The 27,537-nt window shown below is 43.5% G+C and overlaps 1 protein-coding gene and 2 non-coding genes across 6 annotated transcripts in view; 1 reads left to right on the forward strand and 2 right to left on the reverse strand.

Moving 5' to 3' along the window:
- The window catches only part of DENND2A (DENN domain containing 2A), a 98,467-nt gene that overhangs the window by 51,582 nt on the left and 19,348 nt on the right, over positions 1-27,537 (reverse strand). For all 4 annotated transcript variants that reach the window (XM_065939211.1, XM_065939212.1, XM_065939209.1 and 1 more), the window contains exon 2: positions 12,637-13,794. In XM_065939211.1, the coding sequence (XP_065795283.1) occupies positions 12,637-13,664 (1,028 nt within the window). In that variant the 5' untranslated portion in view covers positions 13,665-13,794. The remainder of the gene's footprint in view (positions 1-12,636; positions 13,795-27,537) is intronic.
- On the forward strand, positions 2,996-3,068 carry TRNAG-UCC (transfer RNA glycine (anticodon UCC)). The gene has a single exon. It is a non-coding gene; the product is annotated as a tRNA-Gly (tRNA).
- Positions 4,425-4,497, reverse strand: TRNAC-ACA (transfer RNA cysteine (anticodon ACA)). The gene has a single exon. It is a non-coding gene; the product is annotated as a tRNA-Cys (tRNA).

Raw genomic sequence — 27,537 nt, forward strand, 5'->3', positions numbered from 1 at the left:
CTGTCAGACCACTCTTCCTGGCCTGCACTGGCAGCCCTCTTCCTCTTCCTCTTTCTGGGTGTAGGAGTTTCCCAAGGCTTCCCCTCCTTAGGATCTATACTATTGATTGATTGATTGGCAGTGCAGCTTGCAGGATCTGAGCTCCCTGACCAGGGATTGAACCCAGGCCGCAGCAGTGAAAGTGCAGATTCCTAACCACTGGATAACCAGGGAGTTGCCTAGGCCCTATACTTTTAATATCTGTCCATCTGAATTCATCCTCCCTTATCTCCACCCCACCCTCATTCCTTAATACTTGAACTCAGCACTTAGGAGTACAAAGACAGGCTTCTAGGCTGGATCTCTATGGCCTTAAGTCAGGCCAGGAGGCTCAAACTGTCACCTGGGGTTCTGGGGTTTAGGAACAGAAGGTCATGCCCCAAAGGAGGGGATACCGACCCATGAGCACCTTCTTTTTCCCCTTGCGGTGTCCAACGAGGAGAGGAAGGACTGAGCTTCAGAGCTCTACTAGAAGGGGCTGGGGGAGGGGAAGCAGGTCTGAGCTGTTTCTCTAAGATGGGAATGGGCTGTGCTGTGAACCCACTCCGAACACGTCCTAGTTCAGGTGCCATTAGCCCAGGCTGGCAATAGCCAGCAGGTGGACTGCGGCTGGAGGTGTGGCCCAGAGCAGAGTCAAGTAACTGGCCGGGAGGGGCCAGAACTCCTGGGTTTCCCCTGCTGGGCAGACTACATTTTACACCAGCTAGAGTCCTCAGCACGCACACTACACCGTAGGGAAAAGGCACACTGTTCAGAATCATTCAGTCAGTACTCACTGAGAGCTGACCGAGCGCCTCTCTTGGATCAGCACAAACTTCACAACAACCTTGTGACGGATTACTGTTACTACACACACGTCATGCGTGAGAAAACAGGTCCGGAGACCTAAGGTACCTTGCTCCCAGTTACAGCAGGAGAGCCCAGGAAACCTGGTTGGAGGCTGGTGCTCTTAAACTGACAGGCATCAAGCAGAGTATGCAATTAAGGCAAGGCAGGAGGAGAGCTGCAGTCACCGGCCCCAAATTAAAACAGGTGGGGTTTCCAAAGGTTTTTGTTAGGAATCTGAACTAATTTAAAAAATTTTTGTTTATTTATTGGCCTCACGACTTGTGGGATCATAGTTCCCCAACCAGGGACTAAACCTGGGCCCTAGGCAGGGAGAGCTCCCGAGTCCTAACCACTGGACCATCAGGGAATTTCCAAATTAATACCTGTATAAAATGATACTACGCATTACTGAGCATTGCCCAGGTAAGCCCTCTATCTCCCTGTATTTTCCATAATGCAACTAAACTATATGATGAAGAGATGCTATGAACCCTCACAGGGAAAAGAAGGGACAGGTGGGGGTCACTTCACTGGGAGCCGAGCAGTTTCTGCCACAGCGGCAGGAAGCTCTACTCCCAGCAGCAGAGAGACAGGGTGGTGGCCACTGCCCACAGGTAAAGCCTTGACTGCCTGGGATTCCAACATGACCCTGGCTAAGCTGGGTCTCTTCTTTGATTGCAGAAAGGGGCTGCAGCTGGACCTTGCCCTGCAGAGAGCTCTATCATTGTCTGCTCTTAAAACACCTTGCATCTCATTTGAGGTATCAATGAAGCAATGTTCGTATAGGTCAAATCTTAAAATAATAAAATTATTATAAAGTATTTATGAAATAGGGGGCTTCCCAGGTGGCATAGTGGTCAAGAATCCGCCTGCCAATGCAGGAGACACAAGAGATGCTGGTTTGATTCCTGGGTCAGGAAGATTCCCTGGAGGAAGGCATGGCAATTCACTCCAGTATTCTTGCCTAGGAGAACCCCGCCGACAGAACAGCCTGGCGGGCTATAGTCCATGGAGTTGCAAAGAGTTGGACACGAATGAGTGACTGAGCATGTATGCATTTATGAAATAATATCCAAGTAGTTTAAATGTTTTAATAATAAATGCCCTAACAATAAAGATGTCTGTATGCTAAAGGCTCTCCAAATCCCAGTGGACGGCTCCCTTACTTCGAGCATATGTGACCAAGGATCTGGATCATCTGTTGGGGTTTGTTAGGATGGGATTAGCCTGTAATCCAAGTAGCTGCTGTCAGACACTCTGGGATTTCAAGCTGTAATTTGAACGTTATTTATGATCTTTCCGTATTTTCAAGAATAAGATGATAATACAAGGTATCAGCTGTATTTTGCATTTGATTACCAACACATAAAAGGTAACACCAGTCTAAATAGTATTAGAAAAGGCCACTTTTAAAATGTTACCAACTTCCATTAAAAAAAAAATGTTGACTAGAGGACGATTAATCATAGTGCAAAACTCTACTATGCAAAAGAATTCATCACAGGACTTCTCAAAAAGAATTTCCATTTCTGTATTAAAATGCTGCTTTTCAGGTGGCTAATTCTTATACAGGAAGCCTGAAAGACAAACTTTAAAGCAACATGAAGCTACTGTCCATATATAATCAAGAAGAAACCAGAAATCTCTTCCAGAGGCAGTAGGAAAAAAAATTCCAAGCATAGAGTTCGATCTCTCACTGTCCTGTGTTGGTAACATATTTTCACCGACATAAAAGCTTTATTAGGCTGTTGGTTCCTCCTCAGCACCATTTCTATCATCTGCGGAAATGCCCCTTGGGACTGCAGTCTTGTTGTTCTGAGCCTCATTGATTAAATTAATCATCCTATAACTTAGCTGAGTCTTTTCTATGAAAAAATATTTTTTAACTCAGAAAACAGTTTTAATACCTTTATTTACGTATTAACTTTGAAAGGAAAATTTGAAAGGCTACTGATAACCACATCTAGATTGGCTTCTTTCTCCTTTAAACACTTCCACGTTTGTTCCACATTCAGTTGCATGTTTCATAAGCACCTTCTTTTTTTTTTTTTTTTTTTCATAAGCACCTTCTTAAAGAGTGGAATTGAACTCACAGCTGGTGATGCAAAGGTAAGAAGTCCCTGGGACTTCCCTGGTGGTCCAATGGTTAGGACTTCACACTTCCACTGTGGGGGACATGGGTTCGATCCCTGGTTGGGGAACTAAGATCCTACATGCCATGTAGTGTGGCCAAAAAAAAACCCCCAACCCCCTGCAATTTCAAGTAGCATTTTGAACAACCTTTGTGATTTTTTTCATATTTTTGTAAATGAAATACTAACATAAGAGCTCATCCCATGTCTCCATTTATATGATGTGTGGGTACTTCCCTGACAGTTCAGTGGTTAAGAATCTGCCTGCCAAGGCAGGGAGCATGGGTCTGTTCCCTGGTTCAGGAAGATTCCACATGCCTCGGGGCAGCTAAGCCTGTGCTCTAGAGCCCGGGAGCCACAGCTACTGAGCTCGTGCTCTGGAGCCAGTGCTCCACAACAAGAGAAAACACTCAAAGAGGAGCCCGCGCACTGCTACTAGAAGAAAGCCCGCACAGCAGTGAAAATCCAGAGCAGCCAGAAGTAAAATAAACAAGTAAACAGATGACGCAGGGGAAGCTCTAAAGGAACTGCAAAGGCTGTCACCATCCATCCAAGTGTTTATGCCTTAAACCTGGAAGTCCTGTGCAGGTTCTTCTTCTCCATCACTGCCCACATCGAGCCAATTAACCAGAGTTCTACCTACACGGTATCCCTGGGATCCACCAGCTTCTTTCAGTCCCCTCTGCAGTTAGACCGCAGGGTGACCCCAGGTGTGTGATCTTCCTCCCACCCCCCAACAACTACCCACCCTGCCCCCGGTGCCCCTGCCAGTCTCCACGCTGCTGCGGAATGGAGGGGCAAGCTCTTAAAAAACACAAATCGGACTGTCTCCCCCGCCTTCTTAAAAAACAACTGCTTCCTGTTCCTCTTTAGTAACAGGCCCAACGGTTGCCTGGGCTACAGTGCTTTTTCAGAGCTGACTCCAGAGGCCCCTGGGCCTCAGCTCACACCCTTCCTATCCCTCTGGCTCAACCCTTGCTTTTCACGTTCTGTCCTCTGGTGGGCTCAAATCCTTCTTGCCCCAGGGTCTTTGCTTGTTTGTTCACTCAAAATGCATCCCTCATCTTCCAGCCCACCCCCTTACCTGGGGACCTGAGGCCCTTGTACCCGAGCCGGCCCTGTTTCCATGACAGGCTAGTCACCCCTAGCACCACCGGCTTCCTCACAGCGCTGAGAGTGGTGGATAACACAACTAGGTGTGTAGTTCTATTACTAGCTTGCAAGTTTCATGAGGGCGGGGTCTCAGTCTACCGTGTTCCTTGCTACAACCTAATACTGCACAGAAAGAAGGAAGAAAGAAAGTGAAGTCTCAGTCGTGTCCGACTCTTTGCAACCCCATGGGCTGTAGCCTTCCAGGCTCCTCCGTCCATGGAATTTTCCAGGCAAGAATACTGGAGTGGGTTGCCATTTCCTTCTCCAGGGGATCTTCCCAACTCAGGGATCGAACCTGGGTCTCCTGCATTGTAAGCAGACGCTTTACCATCTGAGCCACCAGGGAAACCCTAATACTACATAGGTACCTAGCAAATATTCGTTGATTGAATAAGTGAGTGAATATTTTAAAAGCTGGTTTTAATGGTCACCTTTACTGCTTACAATTCATCCCTATTTGGGGGTAAAAAAATTTTATCTGTACTCTGAGAGCTGATTTTTTGTCAATTTTTTGAACACATTTTGCTCCCAGAATTATTTTTGGCTGTATTTACATTTGCTTGGATGGCCTGAGACCAAGCACCCACTTAAAACACGAGCTTGAAACCAGGGATGCCGTGTTCTGAATCCCTCGCCCCCCGCCCCCAGCTGCCATAGACCCTGCTTCCCTCCATGACAGTGGTATCCCTGGGGGTTCAGACGGTAAAGTGTCTGCCTGCAATGCTGGAGACCCGGGTTCAATCCCTGGGTTGAGAAGATCCCCCGGAGAAGGAAATGGCACCCCACTCCAGTACTCTTGCCTGGAAAATCCCATGCATAGAGGAGCCTGGTAGGCTACAGTCCATGGGGTCGCAAAGAGGTGGACACGACAGAGCGACTTCACTTTCCCTCCATACCCGGTGACCAGGAGCAGCTCTTCTTGGGCAGGGCAATCATACCACTGTTACCGACCAGGGTTCTTGACCTCCTTCACCAAAAGAAATTGATCAGGGACCAGACAAGCAATTCAGGCAACACTTTATGGGGCTCCTGCTGCAGCAGCCAGAGAGAGAACAAACAGCAGGTTCCCTTGCTTGCTCACTCACTGGGGAAGGAGTGGAGGTGAGCTGGTTCCTTATATGATGTGAAGGTAGGGGTGTTTCTAGGGGTTGGGCCAGAGGGGTGACTTAGGTGTTTGCCCACTGCTTAGGTGATGTTGTACACTGAACATATGCACAATACCCTGCTTTTGCTCCCAGTTATTCAGAAGTGGCAGTTGCATTTTTTGGTCTCTTTGGATCTTTTGTTCAGAATTTGCCCCAACAGTGCATGCACACAGTTATTTTTAGTCCCCTATAGTTCTTTGTATTTTGTTGCTTGAGGAGCAAGCATTGCAGCACTGTAACAAAGGGTCCCAGGTCCCAGGCAGTCTCACCCCTGAGTGGGGGCTAAGCAAGAGAAGGCTTATTTCAGCTCTAAGCTGTCACTCTGTTACTGGGTATCTCCTCCACCCCGGGTTATGACTACACATGTTGGGTTTCCGCTTATCTCTATCCTGGATCCAAAATAGAAATGTAAGAAGAAAAACTATCCATGGAGAAGGAAATGGCAACCCACTCCAGTATTCTTGCCTGGGAAATACCACGGGCAGAGGAGCCTCACGGGCTGCAGTTCATGGAGTCACAAAGAGTCAGACAGAACTGAGCATACATACACACACATGAAACCTTACTGTGGCTATAGGAGAAACAATCTGCCTTTGATATGCAACCATTAAAACTGTTCACCTAAAAAAAATTGGAAGCAATCATTGGTGTCACAAACAGCTAAAGTCTGGAGAAGATTTTAATAGTGTTGTAAGAACAAGACTTGGATATTGGTAGTTGATCTAAAATGAACGAGCTGAATGACACTGTCAAAGTTAGCCTGGGCACCAGTTCTTCTGTCTCCTTATCACCTCTTCAAAGGATTTTCAAACCAATAAATAAAATATCAAGCTAATTTTACTCCTCTTTGGAGTTAAAAAAAAATCATCTTTTACTCCAGGCCCTTATTAGGCATTGAATTGTTCAGTACAAATTCATATTGCTTTAAGGATATTGACCAAAAAAAATGATATTCAGATACAGGCATCCTCAATGGGTGGACCACATTAGAAGATTCTCCTAATACTTTTAGGACGGGGAGGATTTTGGAAAATAAAAAGTTTATGAACAAAGATGATCTATTTTGACCATCTTCGTCAAACTCAAAGCTAATATATGACATACTAAGGATAATGAAGCCTAGAAGGAAGCACTGTAAAAGAGAGTACAAACTGAATTACCCTGCACATTTTGACACACGTTCAGTATATCCCCCTAAAATAGGAAAGGGGAAAACACAGCTAGCTCAGTTTATGATGGTCCTCAAAATTACCTAGAAAAGCTCTTCAGAGATCCTTTCTTTGAAAGAGATGGTTATTAATTTCAAAGTAAGTTTGAAGCTGGGTCAAACAGAAAAATGTAACTATTTCATAGAAGAATGTTTTCTTAGAATGTTCTCAGTCATCATGGAATGCCTAAACTCTTCACAAAGAAGCAAAAACTATCTTGCAGACTGTGGAGCAAGCAGGACTGTAGCTTTCTTCCTGAAGCGAAAAGGTTGATTCATTGCCCTCACTTTGATACGTAACAAATAGTGGAGTTTCAAAGAGAACTACTTTTCATTTTAGCTTTGTTATCAATTTTATATATAACTTTGCTCAAATTACAGACCTTCTATGTCTCTTGCTTTTTATAAAAATGCAAAAGTCTACCTTTGAAAGATTAACACAAATTGTATGCTATTTTCTGCAAAAATATGTTAAAAGTATTTTAAGCTTACAGAAAAAAAAATATGACACTTTTAAAAAGATATAGCTAAAGAGATGGGACTAGTCAGATGAGAAACACTAAATGATATATTTTCAATATCTGCTTGATTGGACATCTGTAGCTGGTTGTAATAAAACTATCTTGAATCATAAAAAAAAAGAGAAAACCTATCCTTAGCCACTATTGTGCCTAATATCCATCATTTCCACCTTCTCATGAGAAATAAAACTGTTCAATTACTGTTCTAATGAAGAATAATGACCACTCTCTCTGCTCTCATCTTATTGTCTTCTAATGCAACTGCTATTGAAATTTTTAAATGAATTTGCAAAGTCAAGCTTCTCAGATGCTTTCAGAGTAACTTTTGCTCTAGATCTCAAATGAATCAAACAATTTGCCCCTTTGAAGATTTTTAAATATTGTTTTTAGGCATCGGAGAGTTGCCTCATGGACGCCGTGGTGGCCGAGATAGACTCATAGTGACAAGGACAGACCACAACGTGGCTGGTACAGGCAAGACTAAATGCATGATAGCGGAGGGCAGCTGCCCAGCTGGACTGCTGAAGGGTCCCCATCAGTCCTAGAGAAGATGGAGATTACAGAATCGATAACAGTACCATATGATTTGGCAGCCATTTAATGACCGAGGTTTCATGTCCTCAAAAAGTTCTCAAAGTCTTACACTAAAGCCCCAAGGAAAGGCTGGATCTATGTGATGCCAAGATAATCGGTTGAAAAGTTGAAATTTTGGTCATCATGGCTATTCAGTTTCAAAAAGATCCAAAAACTCTGTCATGTGATCAAATTAAACTAAAATTAAAAAAAAATCTGAATTCAAATTAAAACACTTTGGGGATACAGACACATGTGAATTCGGGATGCTGCTTACACTTAAAAAATAATAACTTTTCTTGTTAAATGTCAGCCTTAAGGCATTCCTGCCAAAGTTATTAAACGTATGCCATAAAACATACATAACCAAGCTAATGCTGCTGTAGGAACCTTATCTTTGGAATTTCCTGACATGTGAGGGTTTCTCCTGTTCCATTTTAGGATTGAAGGCGTAAGTCCTTGCATTTAATTTCCTGGGGCTTTAGAGAAATGAAGAAAGAAGAGAGAAGAAGGGGAAGGAGGGAAAGGAGAGAAAAGATGGGGAAAAAGAGCAGGAAAAAAATAGGAAGAGAGAAAGAGAAGAAAAAGAAAAAGACATTTTCTCAAACCCAGAATCGGAATTCATTGGTTTGGCTCTTGCTGAGGTGGACTAATTGGCATATGAAAATAAGCTGGATACATTCTCGGCAGTGCTCAGCCTGGCCGTGTAATTCTAAACCCTCATAACCTCAAAATCCTTAATCATTTCTTTCTTCAACTTGGCTTGGCTTTCCTGCCTCAGAGAGGACAGTAAGTCTGCCAAATTCAGAGTTAAGCCTTTTCTTTCTTTTTTTAAGTGACAGGACCCCAATAAAGAGCATATTTTGTTTTTCAAGAGTAGAAAGTGAACATCTTGCCCTCATCACCTCCATTGTACAATTTCAAACAAAAGGAGAACTCCAAAGCCAAAAGTTCTTTAAACACAGCTGATGCAACCATATCCAAATTGGCCAAAAAAAATTTCATCTTTGGATTGAAACAAAGTAACTTTAGCTGGTTTTAGAGAAAATGCTAGAGGACTGAAAAGAGCAGATGGTAGCTAAGAGAGAAAAGATAATGGGAATAACTGTTCACCAGGTTGATCAGTCTGCCCACAGATGACACAGTTCGAAGACTCCAATTTCCCAGAGCGAACCTGCTTCTGGGAAAGAGGCCCTCTTTGGAGGAATAGCCCATAAAGGGCACAGAAGGGCTTCTCCGGAGAAGCATGGGGGACAGAAGCAGAAAAGTCATGAGAGCACCCAGGGCTCTCAGGTTGGTGCTGGTTTGGGAAAGAATTTAGAATTAGAGATGGATTCAAACTTTCTCATTACATAAAGAAGAAAGCCTATAAATTCTTTTATCCTTCTCCTCCTGGATGCTCAGTCATGTCCAACTCTTTGTGACCCCATGGACTGTAGCCCACCAGGCTCCTCTGTCCATGGGATTCTCCAGGCAAGAATACTGGAATGGGTTGCCATGCCCTCCAGGGGATCTTCGCGACCCAGGTATGAAATCCATGTCTCTTATGTCTCCTGCATTGGCAGGCGGATTCTTTACCACTGAGTCACCTGGGAAGCCCTCAAATGCTTTTATAGATATCACAAGACACTAATACCAAAGCTGGTAAAGTTATTACAATAAAATCCAAGTATAGACTAGTAGTCCCATTTACAGAATACTTATACAAAAATCTTAAATAGAATATTAACATTAATAGGTCAAAGAAGAAGAACCATATGATCATATAAAGTTTCTGAAAAGTAATTTGACAAACCCAATCCTAATTTTTAAAACTCTTAGTTAAAAAAAAAAGGGGGTGGGGGCTACCAGTGAACACTACCTTGACAGAATGAAAATGCAACTCCAACAGGGGTGTTTGGAAGTAGAACACCAGAAGCATTATCATTAAAGTTAGGGCGGGACAAGGCTGCCCAGTGCTATCAGTACTATTATTTCACACTGTTATAAAAGTATCAGTGCAATTTAGTAAGAGAGAGAATTTGGAGATATAAATCAAAAAGAAAAAAACTTAAAATGATAATTCTTTGCAAATAATATTATTACATACATGGAAAGTCCAAGAGAATCGACTGATAATTAGAAACAGTAAGAAATTTCTTCAAGGGCTCTTTTAAATGAGTGAAATATAAAAATAGTTTTCTTAAATACAAAGACCATATAATGAGAAAAAAAGATTCCATTAACAATGGCAACAAAAAGATAAAATACTATAAACTTAGCAAATGTATGGAATCCCAATTAAAAGCTGACATATTTACTGTGTGTGAAATTTGACAGTGATGCATAGATACTTAGAAAAATACATCCAAGAATATTCAAGACATTTTTGAAAAAGGAGAATAATCAGGAAATAATTAAGAGCTTTATAATTATTAAAAAGGAGACCAAATGATCATTTATGTGTATATTACATGATAGAATATGTAGAATGTCCAAAAGAACCCACTGATTAATTATTAGCAACAATAAGAAATTTTTGTTAAGTTCTGCTGCTGCTGCTGCAAAGTCGCTTCAGTCGTATCTGACTCTGTGCGACCCCATAGAAGGCAGCCCACCAGGCTCCCCCAACCCTGGGATTCTCCAGGCAAGAACACTGGAGTGGGTTGCCATTTCCTTCTCCAATGCATGATAGTGAAAAGTGAAAATGAAGTCGCTCAGTCGTGTCCGACTGTTAGCGACCCCACGGACTGCAGCCTATCAGGCTCCTCTGTCCATGGGATTTTCCAGGCAAGAGGACTGGAGTGGGGTGGCTCTACTAGATAGTAAAACAGATTAAGAGGTTAAAATAGTTACAACTGTTTGGTCCTAGAAAAGAAGTACGTACCCTGATTAATTAAACAGAATACAGTCAGAAAAAAATAACAACTAACATTTATTAATCATTTACTATATACCAGATTCTGTTTTAACTTATGTTTACAAATATTTACTCATCCAATCTTCACAACAAAGCTATGAAATGGTTACTATAATTATCTCCATTTTATAGATAAGTAAAATGAGGCTCAGACAAATTCAGTAGCTTGTCCAATGTCACACAGCTAGGATGCAACAGAGTTAGTAAGTTCTCTGGCTCTTCTCTAATGCTGTATTCTGCTAATTAGTCTTCTCTAATGCTGTATTCTGCTCATCACAGCACTATTTGTAAACTGGAAACAATCTAAGTATAAATCAGCAGGGAAATGGTTAAAATACAGTTTGGCCACATGATGTAAAGATGGCAGTTAAAAAAGGAAGGTGAAAAGAAAAAGGTGGCAACATGGTAATATCTCAATGGTATCTTAAGTAAAACACAGTTGGTATACAGCATGATTTCATTTTTTTAAAGGATATAATACATATGTGTGTATTTCTGGAAATTCTAGAATAGCCAAGTTTTTTTCCCCTAGAAGAGAACATAAGAAATTACATTTGTGGCACCCAAAGACTCCTTCCTGACAGACCATGTTGAGTAGGAAACTGATATGATTGAATCTGTATTTCTGACTCCTCTGGCTGCTGGGAAGGAAAATATTGGGGTTAGGGGGCAGGTAGATACAACATGACTAAGGTGGTAGCGGTGGAGGAGATGTAGTCAGGTTTAAGAAAACGCTTTAAAACTAGAACCAAAGGACTTGATGAATTAGATTGGCGGTGTGCGAAAATAAGAGAAATCATGACTCCCAGGGTTTGGGGCATAAACAAAACGAAGGGTGATACCATTTAATCAGAGAGCATCTATCTGGGGAGAAGATCGTTTTAGTAGTGGCCCGGACTGAGAATTTAGGATTAGACATACTAAATTCAAGCTATTAGATAACCAAATGGAGACCCAAGCAGGAGATGACTACACAAACCAAAAACTAGAAGAGGGTCAGGGCCGAAGACACACATTTGGGAACCATAAGCATGTAACTAACATTTAAAACCATAAGAGTGGGTGAGACCAGTTTAAGGGAGTGCATGTAGATGGAGGAGAGGAGACCTGATCCTGGGATGGAGTGTAGATGGGTTGAGGGGGGATGTTACTCAACAGGTAGAAGGAGAGGAGGTACAGCCAGTGAAGTGTGACTATCAGGAAAGCAGGAGGTCTGGAAGCCTACAGTGAACACAGGATTTCAAGGGGGTGTGAGTCAAGCTGGTCCGCAAAGGCTAAGCGAGGTCAATCAAGAAAAGCACAGAGAACTGACAAACTGGATTTGGCAAGGACGGAGGTCGTAGGTGGACTTGGCCAACAGAAGCTCTAGGATTAGTACCAAAAGCCCTACTGCAGGGAGTCAGGCTAAACCCAGGCGGGAAGCAGTGGTGACAGCAGGGACAGACAGCTATTTGGAGGAGCTGATCCTCAGTAGAGGGTTTCCAGATTAGGAGGTATCAAACCAATTAGCACATTACAGAAACAGACTAGAGATCAGGTTTCAGAACAGAAAAGAAACTGTCTCCAAAGCACAGATTTTTACCTTTAAGCATTCACAGGTTTTATTATCTAAGGTATTTCAACATTACAGAATATTTACCGCGTGAGCATCTATACGTATAAATGAGAAAACCAAGGCTTCGAGACGTTAAGTGACTTGTTCCAAGTTAGACAGACCGTGAGAGGGCCAGGATAGGCCAGGCGGTGTGTTTCTAGAGTCCATACCAAGAAAAAACATGAAAGCAAGAGGGAGGAGAGACTTGGAGCACCACGCACAAGGTGGGGGTGGTAGTGGCAGAATGAGCATCAATTAGTACATTGCCAGTGTTAACACACGTTTTCATTTAACTCTTGGTTACTGTCTGAATTACAAGCACTCATTCACACCTACAGGGTGATCTTTCGAAGTGAATACTCTTCTTTATGAGGACAAGGAACAAGCACAAGACACCTGTACACCAGTTACCATGTCTTCAGGTTTAATCAACGAACCATCTTAAGCTATGGACGGTCTCGACTAACTACAAGGTCCGATGGTTTAATAAACAGTTAGGCTGAGAACAGACAGTGGCCGTGGGGCATAAAGTCACTGGTCGCCTACCTGTGGTCAGCGCTGGCTTTTGGTCTCCCGCTCCACAGTCTTCTGTTCACCGAGGGGGGCGGGGGAGAGGAGGGCAGGGGCGGGGGAGGTAGAGAGGGCAGAGGAGGCAGGTTCCTTCTGTCTTTCCGGAAGCTCGTGCCTGGGTTCCCATCCTTGTCCCCTTCTCCATCGTGTTTGAAAGTTCTCCGGGGTTTGGGCAAGGGGTTGATGAAGGGTTTTGTGGGGGGGTCCTCCAAGCCTCTGTACACACTCTCCAGGCTCTGGTCACAGGGCCTCCTGCACAAGCCTTTCCTTTCCTCGGCAGCCTCAAGGGTAGGCTCCCTGGCTTCCAGGTCCAAACGGTGGGCTCTGAATTCTGAGCCGCTCCCACCCCCACGGTGCTCAGGAAGGGCGGGCGCCTCCTCGGCCTTGTCCGGCAGGCAGTGTGGGGAATAACACGTGCCTGGTAACTGGGGATCCAACCCGGCAGACCCATCCTTCAGAGCCTGCTCGAGTTTCTTGACCTGCTTCAGCACAGAGAGGCTATCGTTCTGAAAGCGCTGTTTGCCAAGCCTGGGCTCCCGGCCTCTGCCCAAGCTGGGAGCCAGCTCCCGGGCGGGCTGGCTCAGGTCCGGCCTCTGCTTGGCATCCTGTGCTCTGACCTTCACTTGATTCCGCTCATCCTCTCTACTTTCCACGTCCAGCCTCGCTCCGTTCTGAGCCTCGGTGACCCGAGTCCTCGAACCATCACTGCTTCTCCTCTCCGTCACACAGGACATCAGGTAATCCTCCTGGCCATTTGTCTTCCTGCCAGGGGCAGGAGTGGGCAACTCCCTTTTCCCTTCCCATTCTGATATCTTGTCCTTTATGCTGAGGGACGTGTGCCGGGCCCTGCCTTGGGCGGGAGGGCAGGGGTCCTGAACACTGCCCAGCTGCCTCTTGCCGGCCCTGCTGGTTCCTTTAGCACTGAGATCTGAAGCTGAGTCACTGATGATCATATCTGGGCTGAACATGGTCTGCTGACAACAGTCCACTCTTGGCTCTAGCATCAGGTTATGGAGGCTCTCCAGGGGGCTTCTTCGGAAGGCTGGATCCTGCTCAGTCTCTAGGAAGGGGATGGAGGACCTAAATGGCTGCCTTTGAGCGTTTCCCCCAGTCTTTGGACCATCCACCTTGACCCTAAACAAGAAAGACAAATAACTGAGTGAGGTATTCTTGGTTATTGTTCTTGACACATCATAGCGATTTGCTAAAACTTAGATATAAATTGTTAGGCTTCCCTTGTGGCTCAGCTGGCAAACAATCTGCCTGCAAGGCGGGAGACCTGGGTTTGATCCCTGGGTTGGGAAGATCCCCTAGAGAAGGGAAAGGCTACCCACTCCAGTATTCTGGCTTGAAGAATTCTGGACTGTATAATCAGCCCATGGGGTTGAAAAGAGTCAGATATGATTGAGCGACTTTCACTTTCACTTTCAGATATAAATGTTAGATACTAGTTGCAAGCCACAAACACTGAAACCACCATCTAAAAATCACTTTATGTTCTTCTCCTGGGGAGACAGCGTAACGGAATGAAAGAGCTATTGGACTGTGGCATTCAATAGACTTGGGTGTGAATCTTAATTCAACCACTGACCATTTGTGTGACCTTGGCTAAGTTGTTTAACTTCTCTAAATCTCAGTTTCCTCATCTGTGAAATGGGAATAACAATAAACATACCTACCAAGGTGGCTGTAAACACTTAATAAGATAGCCCAGATTAAGTATTTAGTATGGTGTGAGTGTACCATAAATGGCAGTTATCATTATTGTTAGCTTTTTCCCAGTGAAAATAGAAGTTTCATGAGATAGAAGATTATACCAACAGAAGATCCTTTGGAAGGATTATTTAAAAATTACAACAACAACAACAAAATTACAACAAATACCATAAGTCATGAAGTTTTCCCTAATTCTGGGCTTGATAAATTGTCCTGATTTGAGTGGGTAAAGCCACAATGATTGGCTGCATTTGACTGGAACCTCCTCTAGAATGTAAACCCTACTAGACTGGTTTCTCTAGGGAGATAGGGATCGTTTTGTTTTGTCTATCGCTTCATCCCTAGCACCCCAACAACACCTGGCAGAGTAGGTGGTCAATAATACTTCTTGTATGAACAAGTGAGTAAACGAGCAGATTCATATTTCCTGCATGGCCTAGAACTGCACTCTCTGGTATGGTAGTCACTAGCCACATGTGGCTATTTAAACTAAAATCAAATTAAATCAAAGCTTTGGTTCCTCAGTTGCAGCAGCCACATGCCAAGAACTCAGTAGCCATGTGTGGTTAGCAGTTACTATACTGGATGGAGTAGAAAACAATTTTCATCACTGCAAAAAGGTGTCACTCAACATAAACGTGTGGGGATATAGGTCTCCAAATGTGATTTTAGAAGATTAGTTAGTGCCATGAAGATGTTAAAAATTATTTAGAAAGAAAAAACAGAAGTTCCAATACTTTGGCCACCTGATGTGAAGAGCCGACTCATTAGAAAAGACCCTGATGCTAGGAAAGATTGAAGGCAGGAGGAGAAGCGGGTGACAGAGGATGAGATGGTTGGATGGCATCACCAACTCAATGAGCATGAGTTTGAGCAAGCTCTGGGAGATAGTGAAGGACAGAGAAACCTGGTGTGTTGCGGTCTAAGGCATCGCAGAGTAAGACACGATTTAGTGACTGAACAACAATGAGCATGAGAGTATCGGTGTTTTGAAATGCAAAGCATTTCTTCCACCAGCAAAGGTCATGACTGAGCACAGTGACCTTAAATGTGCCAAGATGAGCAAGCGTGCATGGACCGACTTCATGGTGCATGTTTTCTGAATACACAGGCTCTCGGAAACTCCAGCTAAGGTTCACATGAGGGATGAGTAACTAGCAATTTCACACATCCTGTTACTATCTAGCTTTCTAGTCCAGAGACTAACGGTTGTTTATATAAAGACTTCTTCCTGGCTTGAGATATTAACATGTAAATTATGTTGTTGTTCTTGGTTGCTTAGCATAAATCAGAAACTTGTGAAATTGCAAATAAATTTTCATACGTTAAATATGGCTATCAAAGCAGATTTCCTTATTTAAATAATCAATTACCATTCATAACAGAGCACTTACAAAAAAGAAACCCTTTTTTAATAGTTCTGTCACCACTGAGGACATTAGCATGAATTCAAATTTTAGTCAGAATCAGAGTTAGAATCAGTTAGTTATTCTACTGAGAATTCAAAAGCCAGAAATTTAAATCCTTGCTCTTACTGTCTAGAGGCAAGATGAAGAGATAGGACACATTAAAAACACAATTCAAGTTAGTTCACACTTAGTGAGAACTGATGATATAATACATAATCATTAACATCATATGTACTATTAAATAATATTGACAGTAGATGAATATATGACTTTGGAGTTAAAGGGACCTGGGTTTGGCCCTTGGTTTCATTTTTTTTCACCTTACAATGAGAATACGGCACCATTTCATTGGTGCAGAGGCCAAATTTATTTTGTTCGCTATGCTCAATACATAGCAGGTAGTCAATAAGTTAAATGAGTGAAAGGATGTGTTAATATATGTAAAGTACCCACAGTACAGCATACATCGTAAGTCTTGTTAGCAATAAATGGTAACTAGTGTTATTGTAATAGTTACAGTTATTGTCTAAGATCCCAAACATCTGGAGTGACTTTACAATCACTGAGGGTCCATCTAAAAACTGAAGAGGAAAAAAGGCTAGTCTGTTAGAAAATTACCCTGGAATTACAAAGCTCAAGCAGCAGTGGGAAGGATGATGAAACCAGGGGCAGAGTGCCTTCTGCACATGTTTGCTGGACCCAAGAATTTCTCTAGTTCCTGCTTCCAGGATTCTGTGGCCTTTGAAGGGGCTCTGGACTGGGATGCACAGCTGTGAACAGCTCACCAACTGCCAACTCCACTGCAGAATGTGAGACAGGGATCTGGAGGAAAGGGCTCCATCTGGGGAGAAAACAACCCTGCTAATATAAGACGGGCAAAAAGGCTGTGTGGACAGGTGCAACCGCAAAGTTTTAGGGCTCAACAATAATTAAAACACCTGAACAAAACAGATAACCAACAAGGACTTACTGCACAGCGCAGGGAACTCTGCTCAATGTTATGCGGCAGCCTGGATGGGAGAGGGATTTGGAGGAGGATGGATACCTGTGTATGTACGGCTGAGTCCCTTTGCTGTTCACCAGAAATGATCACATTATTCACTGGCTGTACCCCAATACAAAATAAAAAGCTAAAAATAAGTAAACAAAATGCAGTTTTTTAAAAAGAAAAACAAAGCTTGGACTGGAAGGCACACATGGGGATAAGGCCTGAAATGGACCCCGGGCATCAGCCAGACCTCCCCTTGACCACTGCGGTCCTGTGCCATTGACTGGGCACAGGGCATGGAGATGGTTTACAGGGGAGGGCGCTCATCACAACAACTTAGACCAGAAAGCTTCCTTAGCTCAGGGAGGTGGGGTTCGTGAGGAGGGAGAGGCAGTGGAAAAAGGAAAGAGACTGAGAATCTGGGCCAACTTCTGCAGTCATGGGGGAGAAAAGTTCTTCTTGTCAGCCAGTTCGTAGCCCAGGTTTTCAGTCTGGCTGTGGCTGCCCCTGGCCGGCCTGCACAGTCATCTTGTCAACACCAAGAGGAGCTCCGAGTTGCCTGGGGGGGGCGGGGAGCACACTCAGTGAGCATGGCAGCAAGTCCAGGGCCCACACCCCAAACTATCCCTGGTGGATTCCACCCCAGAGTAGCGGGTGACTGGGTTGCACCATATAGAATTCCTGATGCAGAGAGGGGTGGGGTCAGAGGCACAGAATCTGCGGTCCACCCAGATCCAGCCCCCATGCCGACGCTTCTCATATGTGCAGGCGTGTGTGTGTGTGTGTGTGTCTTTTAGATAGAAGTAACCAAAAAATTTTTAAAAACCATGTGATCTTAGAAAGTAGAACAAATACCAGCACAAGTTGACACTCTTTCAAGGCTCTGTAAGAACTAGTGATGTGCTAACAGACCCCAAAGAAGAGAAGAGTTGTTACTAACTTGAAAAAAGAAATAAACCACCTGCTCAAGTGGCAATGCCTACAGAGAGCTCTTCTATTCTTCTGCTGCCCTGACGCTGGGTATAACCCACTGTCTTTGGCTTTAGAGCCCTGCATGGAAAGACTCTTTCAGAGGCTCAGAATCCAGAAGCGGCAAATGCTTAGCCACCAGGTGATCTGTTTGGTCTATGAAAACTAGGAGACGGTCCTAGCAGACCCAGGTTTCCCACGGAACATCTCAAACCTGCAAGATGCTAAGGACCACGCGGGTAGCAAAGGAGCAGTCTCAGTGGAGAAGCAGCAGTTTTATAAGACTCCAGGGCCTGACACCCAAATGAACTGAAGTAACTGATTAAATGTGCTACTTCAGTAGCAAGTCCCCGCAGAACTCTGCGTCTCTCGTCACAAGGATAAACGAGATGGCCTAGGTGGGCGTGGCTAGGAAGCTGAGACCCCTCGGCGGATGCCAACAGGATCCGCCTTGCAATTCTTCTGTAAAACATGAACATGAGGGACTGGGTCCCACTTGATGGAAAGAAGGTGACTCCTTGACTAGAGGTTTGGAGAATACTCAGACTCTGGAGATCCACATGTCTTCTCCACTGAAAGTGAAAGTTGCGACCTCATGGACTATACAGTCCATGGTATTCTCCAGGCCAGAATACTGGAGTGGGTACCCTATCCCTTCTCCAGGGGATCTTCCTGACCCAGGGTCTCCTGCATTGCAGGCGGATTCTTTACCAACTGAGCTATCAGGGAAGCCCTAACTGAACCTCCCAGGAATCCTGCTCCCAGCTCCTTCTCACATTTCCAAGATTCCTATCCCCTCTCCTAGGATGGTTTACCTGCCAGGTGACAGCATGGCTCCCCAAGGCCCAGACTAGGCATCCCCTTCCCCCAAGAAACCAAGGGGCCAGGCTTTGAGACGTGCATATCACTCTTAGGAATGAGGAGAGGAAGTCTAGAGGGAGAAAGAGAAAAAGAAGAATGGACATGAGCAACAAATTAAAAAGAGGGAAGTTAGGAAATGGTGAGCTGAGAAAACATCAAGAGAAACCATGTGTTTGGAGAGGAGGACGGAGCTTGGACCTGGGTGCGCAGGGAATCAGCTGCCCCCTTCCCCAGAGAGTGGCACCATGCATTTTGGGATATGTCAGTGCTGAAAGCAAGCCTGGTTCTTGAAAGAAGCCGGGCTCCAGGGCTCCCCTCCCATTAGAAAGGAGAGTCCTGAGAGGCCTTTGGGGGACAGGAAGGAACTCAGTGCCCCTCTCATGATGCTCTGCAAAGCTTCTGGAGCCTCTCCCCGCTGCTGGGCTGACAGAGACTGCCCTTCTGTCCTGATTCTGGCAGAGGCCCCACCAGACTCAGGATAACAGCCACTCCCCACTGCCCTCCGCGTGTCGGCACTCCGCCTCCACACAGACCAACCCCAGCGACAGAGCCTTGTTCCACGTGAGCAGCAACTCTCGCTGCCCACCCTCTTCTTTCAGGCTGGCACCCTCTCAGTGGCGCTAGGAAAGGGTGCCAGGCCCTGTGCCAGATGCCGTGGGGATTCACAGATGAGTAAGGCATGGCATCTGCCCCCGGGGAGAGAGCACCAGAACTGTGCTCGGATCACCATCAGCCCTACAACCCCCCTTCTCCCCAAAGGAAACGGTTTCTCTGAAGTTCCCAGGAAGCCACAGCTTTTTCGAAAATCACAAAGCCCACTGTGTCTAATGCACAGAGAACCATGGGTGAACTTTGAGGTTAAAGATCCAGAGACACACTTAAAAAACACGGGACTTAAGTGAACTTGATTCCCATCAGGCAATTATAACTTCCAGTCCGAAAACCACAGTCTCTAGAGACACAGCTGATGCCCTCGTCTGAGAAGCAAGTTCAAGTGGGCTTAAGGGGCTGGAACTGAGCGGGGCACAGACCCCTGAGCACACTCAGCAACCAGCTCACCAACATTTCTGAATTCATAGGAGAATGGAAAACGCTGCTCCAACAAAACTTTGACACTTGCCTTTTGTTTCTGATGTTTCAAGGTCATTAATTAGGTGACAAGCCTAGTCTAACTTGCTAGATGGGAGTACTCTGCGAATTAAGTTACCAAGACAAACTTCTCTATCACTTTATACATCTGGGATTGCAAAATGGAGCTGTTTTCCAAAGTGTGGTCCACTGAGGATCTGATCCAGTCAAACTGAGAACCTTGTCAGACATGTAGATTCCTGGGCACCAACCCAATGTACCAAAACCAACTGTCTGGGGCCGGCCTGGAACCTGCATTTAAATATGGTAAATCAAGGAACTCCCTGGTGGCCCAGCGGTTAGGACTTGGAGCTTTCACTGCTGAGGCCCGAGTTTGGTCCCTGGTTGGAGGAACTATTAGTAAGATCCCACAAGCCTCCCAGCACAGCCAAAACAAACAACAAAACCATAAATATGGTAAATCAAAGGCCTTGGGTGATCTTTACACAATACAAAGCTTATTTCTTGCTAGGTAATTTGGCCTTGTGATCTAAACAGGCTGGTTTGAAGTAGGTATTATGAATGCATGACTAGTAATACATTTTCTCATTCAACTACCACAAAAACAGAACTTCCCATTCACTAGATGAGCTTAATTAGTACCAATAATTTTAGAATAAAATGTCACACAAAATTTTAAAGCTAGGTGATGGGCACGTGAAGGTTCATGTGTTTTGCATATACAAACATTTCCAGAAGTTTTTAAATTGTTTCACAAATTGAAGAAGATATTTTTTAAAATGCCAACAGCTATAGCTAATTATATTTATCAACCTAGTCCATAATTGAATCCTGTTTTTCTCCTTGCTAAAGTGAATACTGTAAAATCTGTTCTTGACTCCTGTTTCTCTTTGGGCTCAATGCCAAGTTGATTGGAGGGCTCAGGTGAAGTTAAGAGATGGTGGGAGAGTCTTCTAAACTTTTAATCTGTTAGGAACTCCCTTCAAATGTCTCAGCCTGTTAATCCTAATTACTTCTATGAATTACCTTTACTTTTTCAAGAGAAAAAGAGAGATTAAGAGAAAATTAAGAGAGATTAAGAGAGAAAAAGTGAGATGTTTCTAAACAACTTCAAAAGTCCACAGAAAATTTTAACTGCTCCAGACTGACATTAGGAGACCAAAATGCTATATTATTTTGTGACCCCTTCACGTTTACCCACTAAGGCTTAAAATTCCAGCCTGATCTCTGAAAACACTTTCTTGAAGGGAGTTTGGAGTACTAACTGTAAGATCATTCCCTGGTGGCTCAGACGGTAAAGCGTCTGCCCGCAATACGGGAGACCCTGGTTCAATCCCTGGGTTGGGAAGATCCCCTGGAGAAGGAAATGCCAACCCACTCCAGTACTCTTGCCTGGAAAATCCCATGGACAGAGGATCCTGGTAGGTTACAGTCCATGGGGTGGCAAAGAGTAGACATGACAGAGCGACTTCCACTGGAGTACTAACTGTGAGATCATTAATTTAAAAACAAGTACTTCCCCCCAAAAAGATCAAGATTTTCAAAGAGATGTAAAGCGTATTTCCACAAACAGGAAGGAAGCAGTTGACTTATCAGATCTTTCCCTGAGAGCAGTTCTTACAGCAGAAGCTGAGGGTGCCTGAGTAGGGAGGGGAGCAGTCCTGGGTGAAAAGAAGCGAGGAGCCCCCAGCTGGCAGATGCTAACTCCTTTAGAACCAGGTCCGCACCTGCCGCTCTGCCTCGTGCACTGCCGCTGAAGAAGCAGCAAAGGCAAGTAGGAAATCCACCTGCTGGAGCCAGCACTGTCTGCAGTACCAGGAGCCCAGGAAGACCGCTGCTCGTGGTCTGAGGCCTGGCCTCTTACAATGAAGCACTGCTCGTATTTTGTTCTGGGCATTAATTAATTATCCATTTGTGATATTTAAAAAATTAAATAGGATGCTACTGATTGTTGATATCACCCAACAGTAATAACCTTTTTAGCTCTGGTGGGGTTTTGATGTTGGGAACAGGGAGATGATAGTAATATATGGTGGGTAGAAATTTTGCTATCAAAGTCACTTAAGAAAAGAAGCGTGGATAGTACTGGTTCGGAGACTGCTATAAAAAAAAATCTGGGCATGTTTAAGTCACAGGGAGATGGGGTGGGGGTGAAGGAAGGAAAAACTGATTCTCCCTAAATCTTTCTTTTTTAAAAAATATTTAATTTATTTGGCTGCATTGGGTCTTAGTCGTGCGGGATCTTTGGTCTTTAGTTGTAGCATGAGAGATCTAGTTCCCTGACCAGGGATCAAATCCAGACCCCTTGAAGTGGGAGCTCAGACTCTTAGCCCCTGGATCACCAGGGAAGTCCCCTCCCCAAATCTTATAAAAACAGTGATTTAAATAAAAATTGAAATCTGGAAATGTCGATCAACTGATGAATGGATAAACAGAATGTGGTCTAGCCACACAGTACAATGTTATTCAGTTCAACGTTAAAAGGAATAAAGGGTGACTACATGCTACATGCTACAGCATGGCTGAACCTTGGAAACACACCAAGTGAAAAAAGCCAGATACAAGAGGAATATTGCATGACTCTATTTATATGAAATGACCAGAATAGGTAAATCCATGGAGGCAAGGGGGAATTGGGATGATTGCTAATGGGTAAAGGTTTCTTCTGGGGCTGATGGAAGTGATCTGGAAAGAGATAGTAATGATAGCTGAAGAACACTGTGAATACATCACAAATGACTAAACTGCGCGCTTTTGCCTTTTTTAATTGTCTGGCCACCCCAGGCAGCATGTAAGACCTTAGTTTCCTAATCAGGGATCAAACCTTCCCCCACACTAGTGGAAGTGTGGAGTCCTAATCACTGCACCGCAGGGAAGTCCCTAAAACGTGTACTTTTAAATGGTGAACTTTATGTGAATTCTATCTCAACTGAAAATACAGTATAGGGATATTCAAGGGAAAAAAATAAATTTGGGCAGTGGAGGAGGTGAAGTGAGGAATAAAATATATATAACTGTAATTTTCCCGTGCCTTTAGTGTTCTATGGCTAGTATGTGGGTTCCGAAATATAGGTAAACATATATATATAAAACTTGATTCATAAAATAGACTTGAGATAGTGAGTGAAAAATACAGTTTATATCACAAATGATATCATACTAATAAAACTAAATTTTCAGTGGTTTTTATTTCTGTTGCAAATAAAACAAGCTTTCCAGCTTTAATGATTCTAATAACTTAGTTTTATCAGCTTATAAACAGCAGGCAACAGAACTGAGAAGAAACTATAACAATTACAGCAGAACAAAAACAGTTATTTTCTCAGCTGAGCGTTTGTTATTTTTTAACCAAGAAGTTTGTGGGATCTCAGTTCCCTGACCAGAGATTGAACCCAGGCCACAGCAGAAAGCCCAGAATCCTAACCACTAGGCCACCAGTGAATTCCCTGAGCATTTTTCTTATTAGCCAGCATACCCAGAAGGTGTCTGCTTTCAGAAAGTATGTTGAGAAGGGAAAACACACACACGCAATCACATAATACAACTCTTGCTGCGTCTAACTGCTTAGCGAAGCTCATTCCTGAGCCTCTTAATGCTTCATTTTCATTATCGTCAAACAAAAATAATTTTTAAAATTAAAACAGGCTGCTCTGGCTCTTTACATAACAGCTTTTTTGGGGGGAGTATTTTCACACACACACAAAAAAAGGCCCTTTTTTTCCCCCCTACAAGAAGATGGGAGATTCTGAAGTAGATGAGGAATAACTGAAATCTAAGCCTACATGCTGCCTCAAAACCACACCCAGGGGCCATTATTTGGCAAAATCACAGTCTGCACTCTTGGATCAAATGCTTAAACCGTGCTTCACACCATGAACAGACACCAGGTCCTCAGCACACACACTAGGTAAAGCCAAGGTAACGGCTTTTCTAGGAACAACCAAAGTCTTCCTATTTCTAGGAGTTCTGTTTGAGCCCCGAAGATTCCCCCAAATCAAATAAGAGTATTCAGGAAAGTTTGTTGAATGAGCCAACACATATACTATCTTCGTATACTTAACAGATGATTGGATAAACAAAATGTGGTTGAGCCACACAATGGAGTATTGCTCAGGTGCTTCAGTCCTGTCTGATTCTTGGCGACCCTATGGACCAAAGCCCACCAGGCTCCATGGGATTTTCCAGGCAAGAATACTGGAGTGGGTTGCCATTTCCTCCTCCAATGGAGTATTATTCAGCCATTAAAAAAATGAAGGACTATTACATGCTACCGGAGAAGGCAATGGCAACCCACTCCAGTGTTCTTGCCTGGAGAATCCCAGGGACGGGGGAGCCTGGTGGGCTGCCGTCTGTGGGGTCGCAGAGTCGGACACGACTGAAGCGACTTAGCAGCAGCAGCAGCAGCAGCATTACATGCTACAACATGGATGAACCTTAAAAACATACTAAGTGAAAAAATAAAACATACTAAGTGGAAAAAAGCCAGACACAAAAGAAATATTGTATGATTGCATCTACATGAAGTGTGCAGAACAGATAAATCCATCGAGATGGAAAGTAGATTAGTATTACCAGGGGCTGTGTGAGGGGGGAGTGTGTGAGAGGGGAATGACTGCTAATAGGTATGGATTTTCAGGGGGAGGAGAGTGATGAAAATATTCTAAAATTAGATAGTGGTGATGGTTGCAATAAATAGCTAATATGCTAAAAACACAACTATTTTACAGGGGTGAATTTTATGGTATGTGAACTATATCTCAATGAGGTTGCTGTTATTATTTTTTTAATCAGTAGGGACAGCTGCTAAAAGTGAGGAGTCCTGGCCCCACCCAGACTGAGTGAATCAGACTGCTAGAACAGGGCCTAGGAATCTGCATTTATAAGTTTCCCAGGGAATTCATAGGCTTAGAGTTGAACTCTGGAGTTTCTTTTCCAGTCACTGGCACTGTCAGTCAGCAACAGATCTACTCTCCTTTGCCCTCTCCTTTGTAAGGCAGCCTTTTACTCCACTGTGTCTGTTTGCTCTTGTTCCTCAGAGCATCTCTGAAATCTGATGGAGGCGTTATCAGCACACAGCAAGTTGCTCCTGTCCCTCGAGCCCAGGTGTAAATGCTCCAAGATGCTCTTTCATAGATCCTCCCTATACAGGCAGGCGTCAACAACAAGGCTTATTTTCACTCTCAGGGATGGCCTCGAGACCAAAAGCAAGATCTGAGTAATTTAAGACTTTCTATGGGTATGAATACCCAGTTACTGACAATAACGTTTACTTTGAACAACTTGATCAGTATTTTCTTGACCCACACCTGTCCGTTTTGTGACAAATGAAACCAATGGGAATTTGTGGGCTTCAACCTGTAGACTGGACCACACTTTGTGATGCTCTTGAGGCCAGAGAGAGCAGAAGATGTTTACTGTTCTCACTTTTAGTAAACCCGGGAAGGAGTTCTTCACATCTGCAGAACATTCTTACATAGAGAGATGTAGTTGGCCACCTTAGTAGGATGGAAACACATTTTTCACTTGACAATATTTGCAAATCATGCGTTTCCCCTCACTCACTTACAATGGGGAAATACTTCCATATGTTGCTTTGGCTTCATCATTTTGTGGGGGGATAAAAAGCGAAAAGTACAATTAGGTGGCCATTTTGCCTATGAACACTCAACTACTGTGCATATAAGGTTTTAGTGGTGTCAGCCCTCCTGAATTAAGGCTTCATTACTACTCATGTCACCTGTCTAGAAAAAGTTACTGTGAGTTTGCCATAAACCATAACAGTAGGAGTTATGAGAGTTATAAAATATGCTAACACTGCCAAAATATGGTTTAAAAATCTGGATTCACGTATGTAGTTTTCTGTTAAACAAAAAAGTACACTTCTTTTTGCTTTTAGGTATTACAGGTCACCAAACTGGGAAGAGTCAGATTCTAACTTCTTTCAGCTCCCAAACAATTAAACTTGTTTTTCCTTCTGTGTTTGGCTAGGCCAGAAGCCACTTTTTATTTCTAACCTCTACAGAAGTCAGGGTCAACGCTCCTACCATTTTTTCTGATGAGGAAATCAAGCCGAGGGAAGCTGTCATTTGCTTAAGTTCATACAACGGCTCTTAAGTGACAGAACCAGGAATGAGTCTATGTTTTGAGCCAAAGTCTGGTGATCCTTAGACAGTATCTCTGTGGCCTCATATTACATTATCTAAACCAGATGTGAGTTAGACTCTAGCTCATTATTCTGGGTGCTGTTAAGCTCTTTGAGATCAGCAATTGGTTTATCCTCTTACATCATGCTGAATTTAATAAATACTTAGTGAGTGATCTGGGAGAGAGACTGAGGGTTTTTTTGTGGGCCTTTCTTTTCATGGTTCTGTGAGTCTACATTTCCATACTTTGGGAGTCTACCTAAAGAATAATCCTGTATATGGAAAAATGTACACAGAAATGTTCATGACTATCTTATTTAAAATACTGAAAACTACAAATAACTCAAGTGTCAAGCAATGTAATGATAAACTATAATATATTCAATGAAATATTATGAAGCAAATTAAATTATGTTTAAGACTACTACCATTCTATAGAGATAGGAAGTAGATTAGTGGTTGCCTAGGCCCAAAGTGGGTGGGTGAGAAAAAAGGGGAGTGACTGCTAACGAGTATGGAGTTTCTTTCTGGACTGATGAAAATATTCTAAAATGACTGTGATAATGGTTGCATAACTCTGTGAATACACTAAAAACCATTAAAGTGTACACTTTAAATGTGTAAATTGAACTATATGTGAATTATATCTCAATAAAGCTGTTATTTTAAAAAAGTAAATTAAGAAGCTAAAGAAAAAAAGACTATTACTAAATGGAAAAAATGTTCACGTTGTGATGTTAGACAAAAGGAAAAAGACCCAAAAGCTTGCATACAATATGAATAAAACATGTTTTTAAGCGGGGTGGCGGGGGGAGAAGAAATCAATTCCTAGTCAAAATCTCACATGTAAGAATATGACTGGAAGGAAATAAAACAAAGGATTAACAGTAGCTGTCATCAGTGAAGAAACTTTGAATAATTTTTTTTTCTGTTCACTTATCTATATTTTCAACAAAAAAATATATTTCCAATGTTTTGGTAATAAACATGCATTATCATGGGGGTTCCCAGAGGGCTCAAGAAGTAAAGAATCCGCCTGCAATGCAAGACACTCAGGAGATGCAGGTTTGATCCCTGGGTCAGGAAGATCCCCTTGAGGAGGAAATGGCAATCCACTCCAGCATTCTTGCCTGGAAAATTCCACAGATAGAGGAGCCTGGCAGACTACAGTCCATGGGGTCACAAAGAGTTGGACAAGACAGAGCGACTGAGCTCACACACGCATTATTGTCACTATTGGCTTCCCTGGTGACTCAGTGGTAAAGAAACTGCCTGCTAATGAAAGAGACGTGGGTTCAATCCCTGGGTTGGGAAAATGCCCTGGAAAAGGAAATGGCAACCCACTCCAGTATTCTTTCCTGGGAAATCCCACGGACAGAGGAGCCTGGTGGGCTACAGTCAATGGGGTCGCAAAAATTGGGACTCGAATTAGTGACTAAACAACATTATCACTATTGTAAATAACAGGGGAAAATGTAAACTCTACTGTTGTCTGTGGGTGTCTGGTCTGCCCTGGTGCTCCCAACAGGCCACACAGTTGCTTTTCAGCCATAACCACAACTGCAGGGCATGGGTCTCAGCTGAGCCCATCACTTCATTACTTGTTTGGCTTTGCCATAGTATCTCCTGAACAGAAGGATAAGTGGTACTTTATTCTCATGACCTCCTTTCCCTTAGTGACCACCAAGACTTGGATCCTGGT

The sequence above is a fragment of the Muntiacus reevesi genome, chromosome 6 (genome assembly GCF_963930625.1).
Source record: "Muntiacus reevesi chromosome 6, mMunRee1.1, whole genome shotgun sequence".
NCBI classification, from domain to species: Eukaryota; Metazoa; Chordata; class Mammalia; order Artiodactyla; family Cervidae; genus Muntiacus; species Muntiacus reevesi.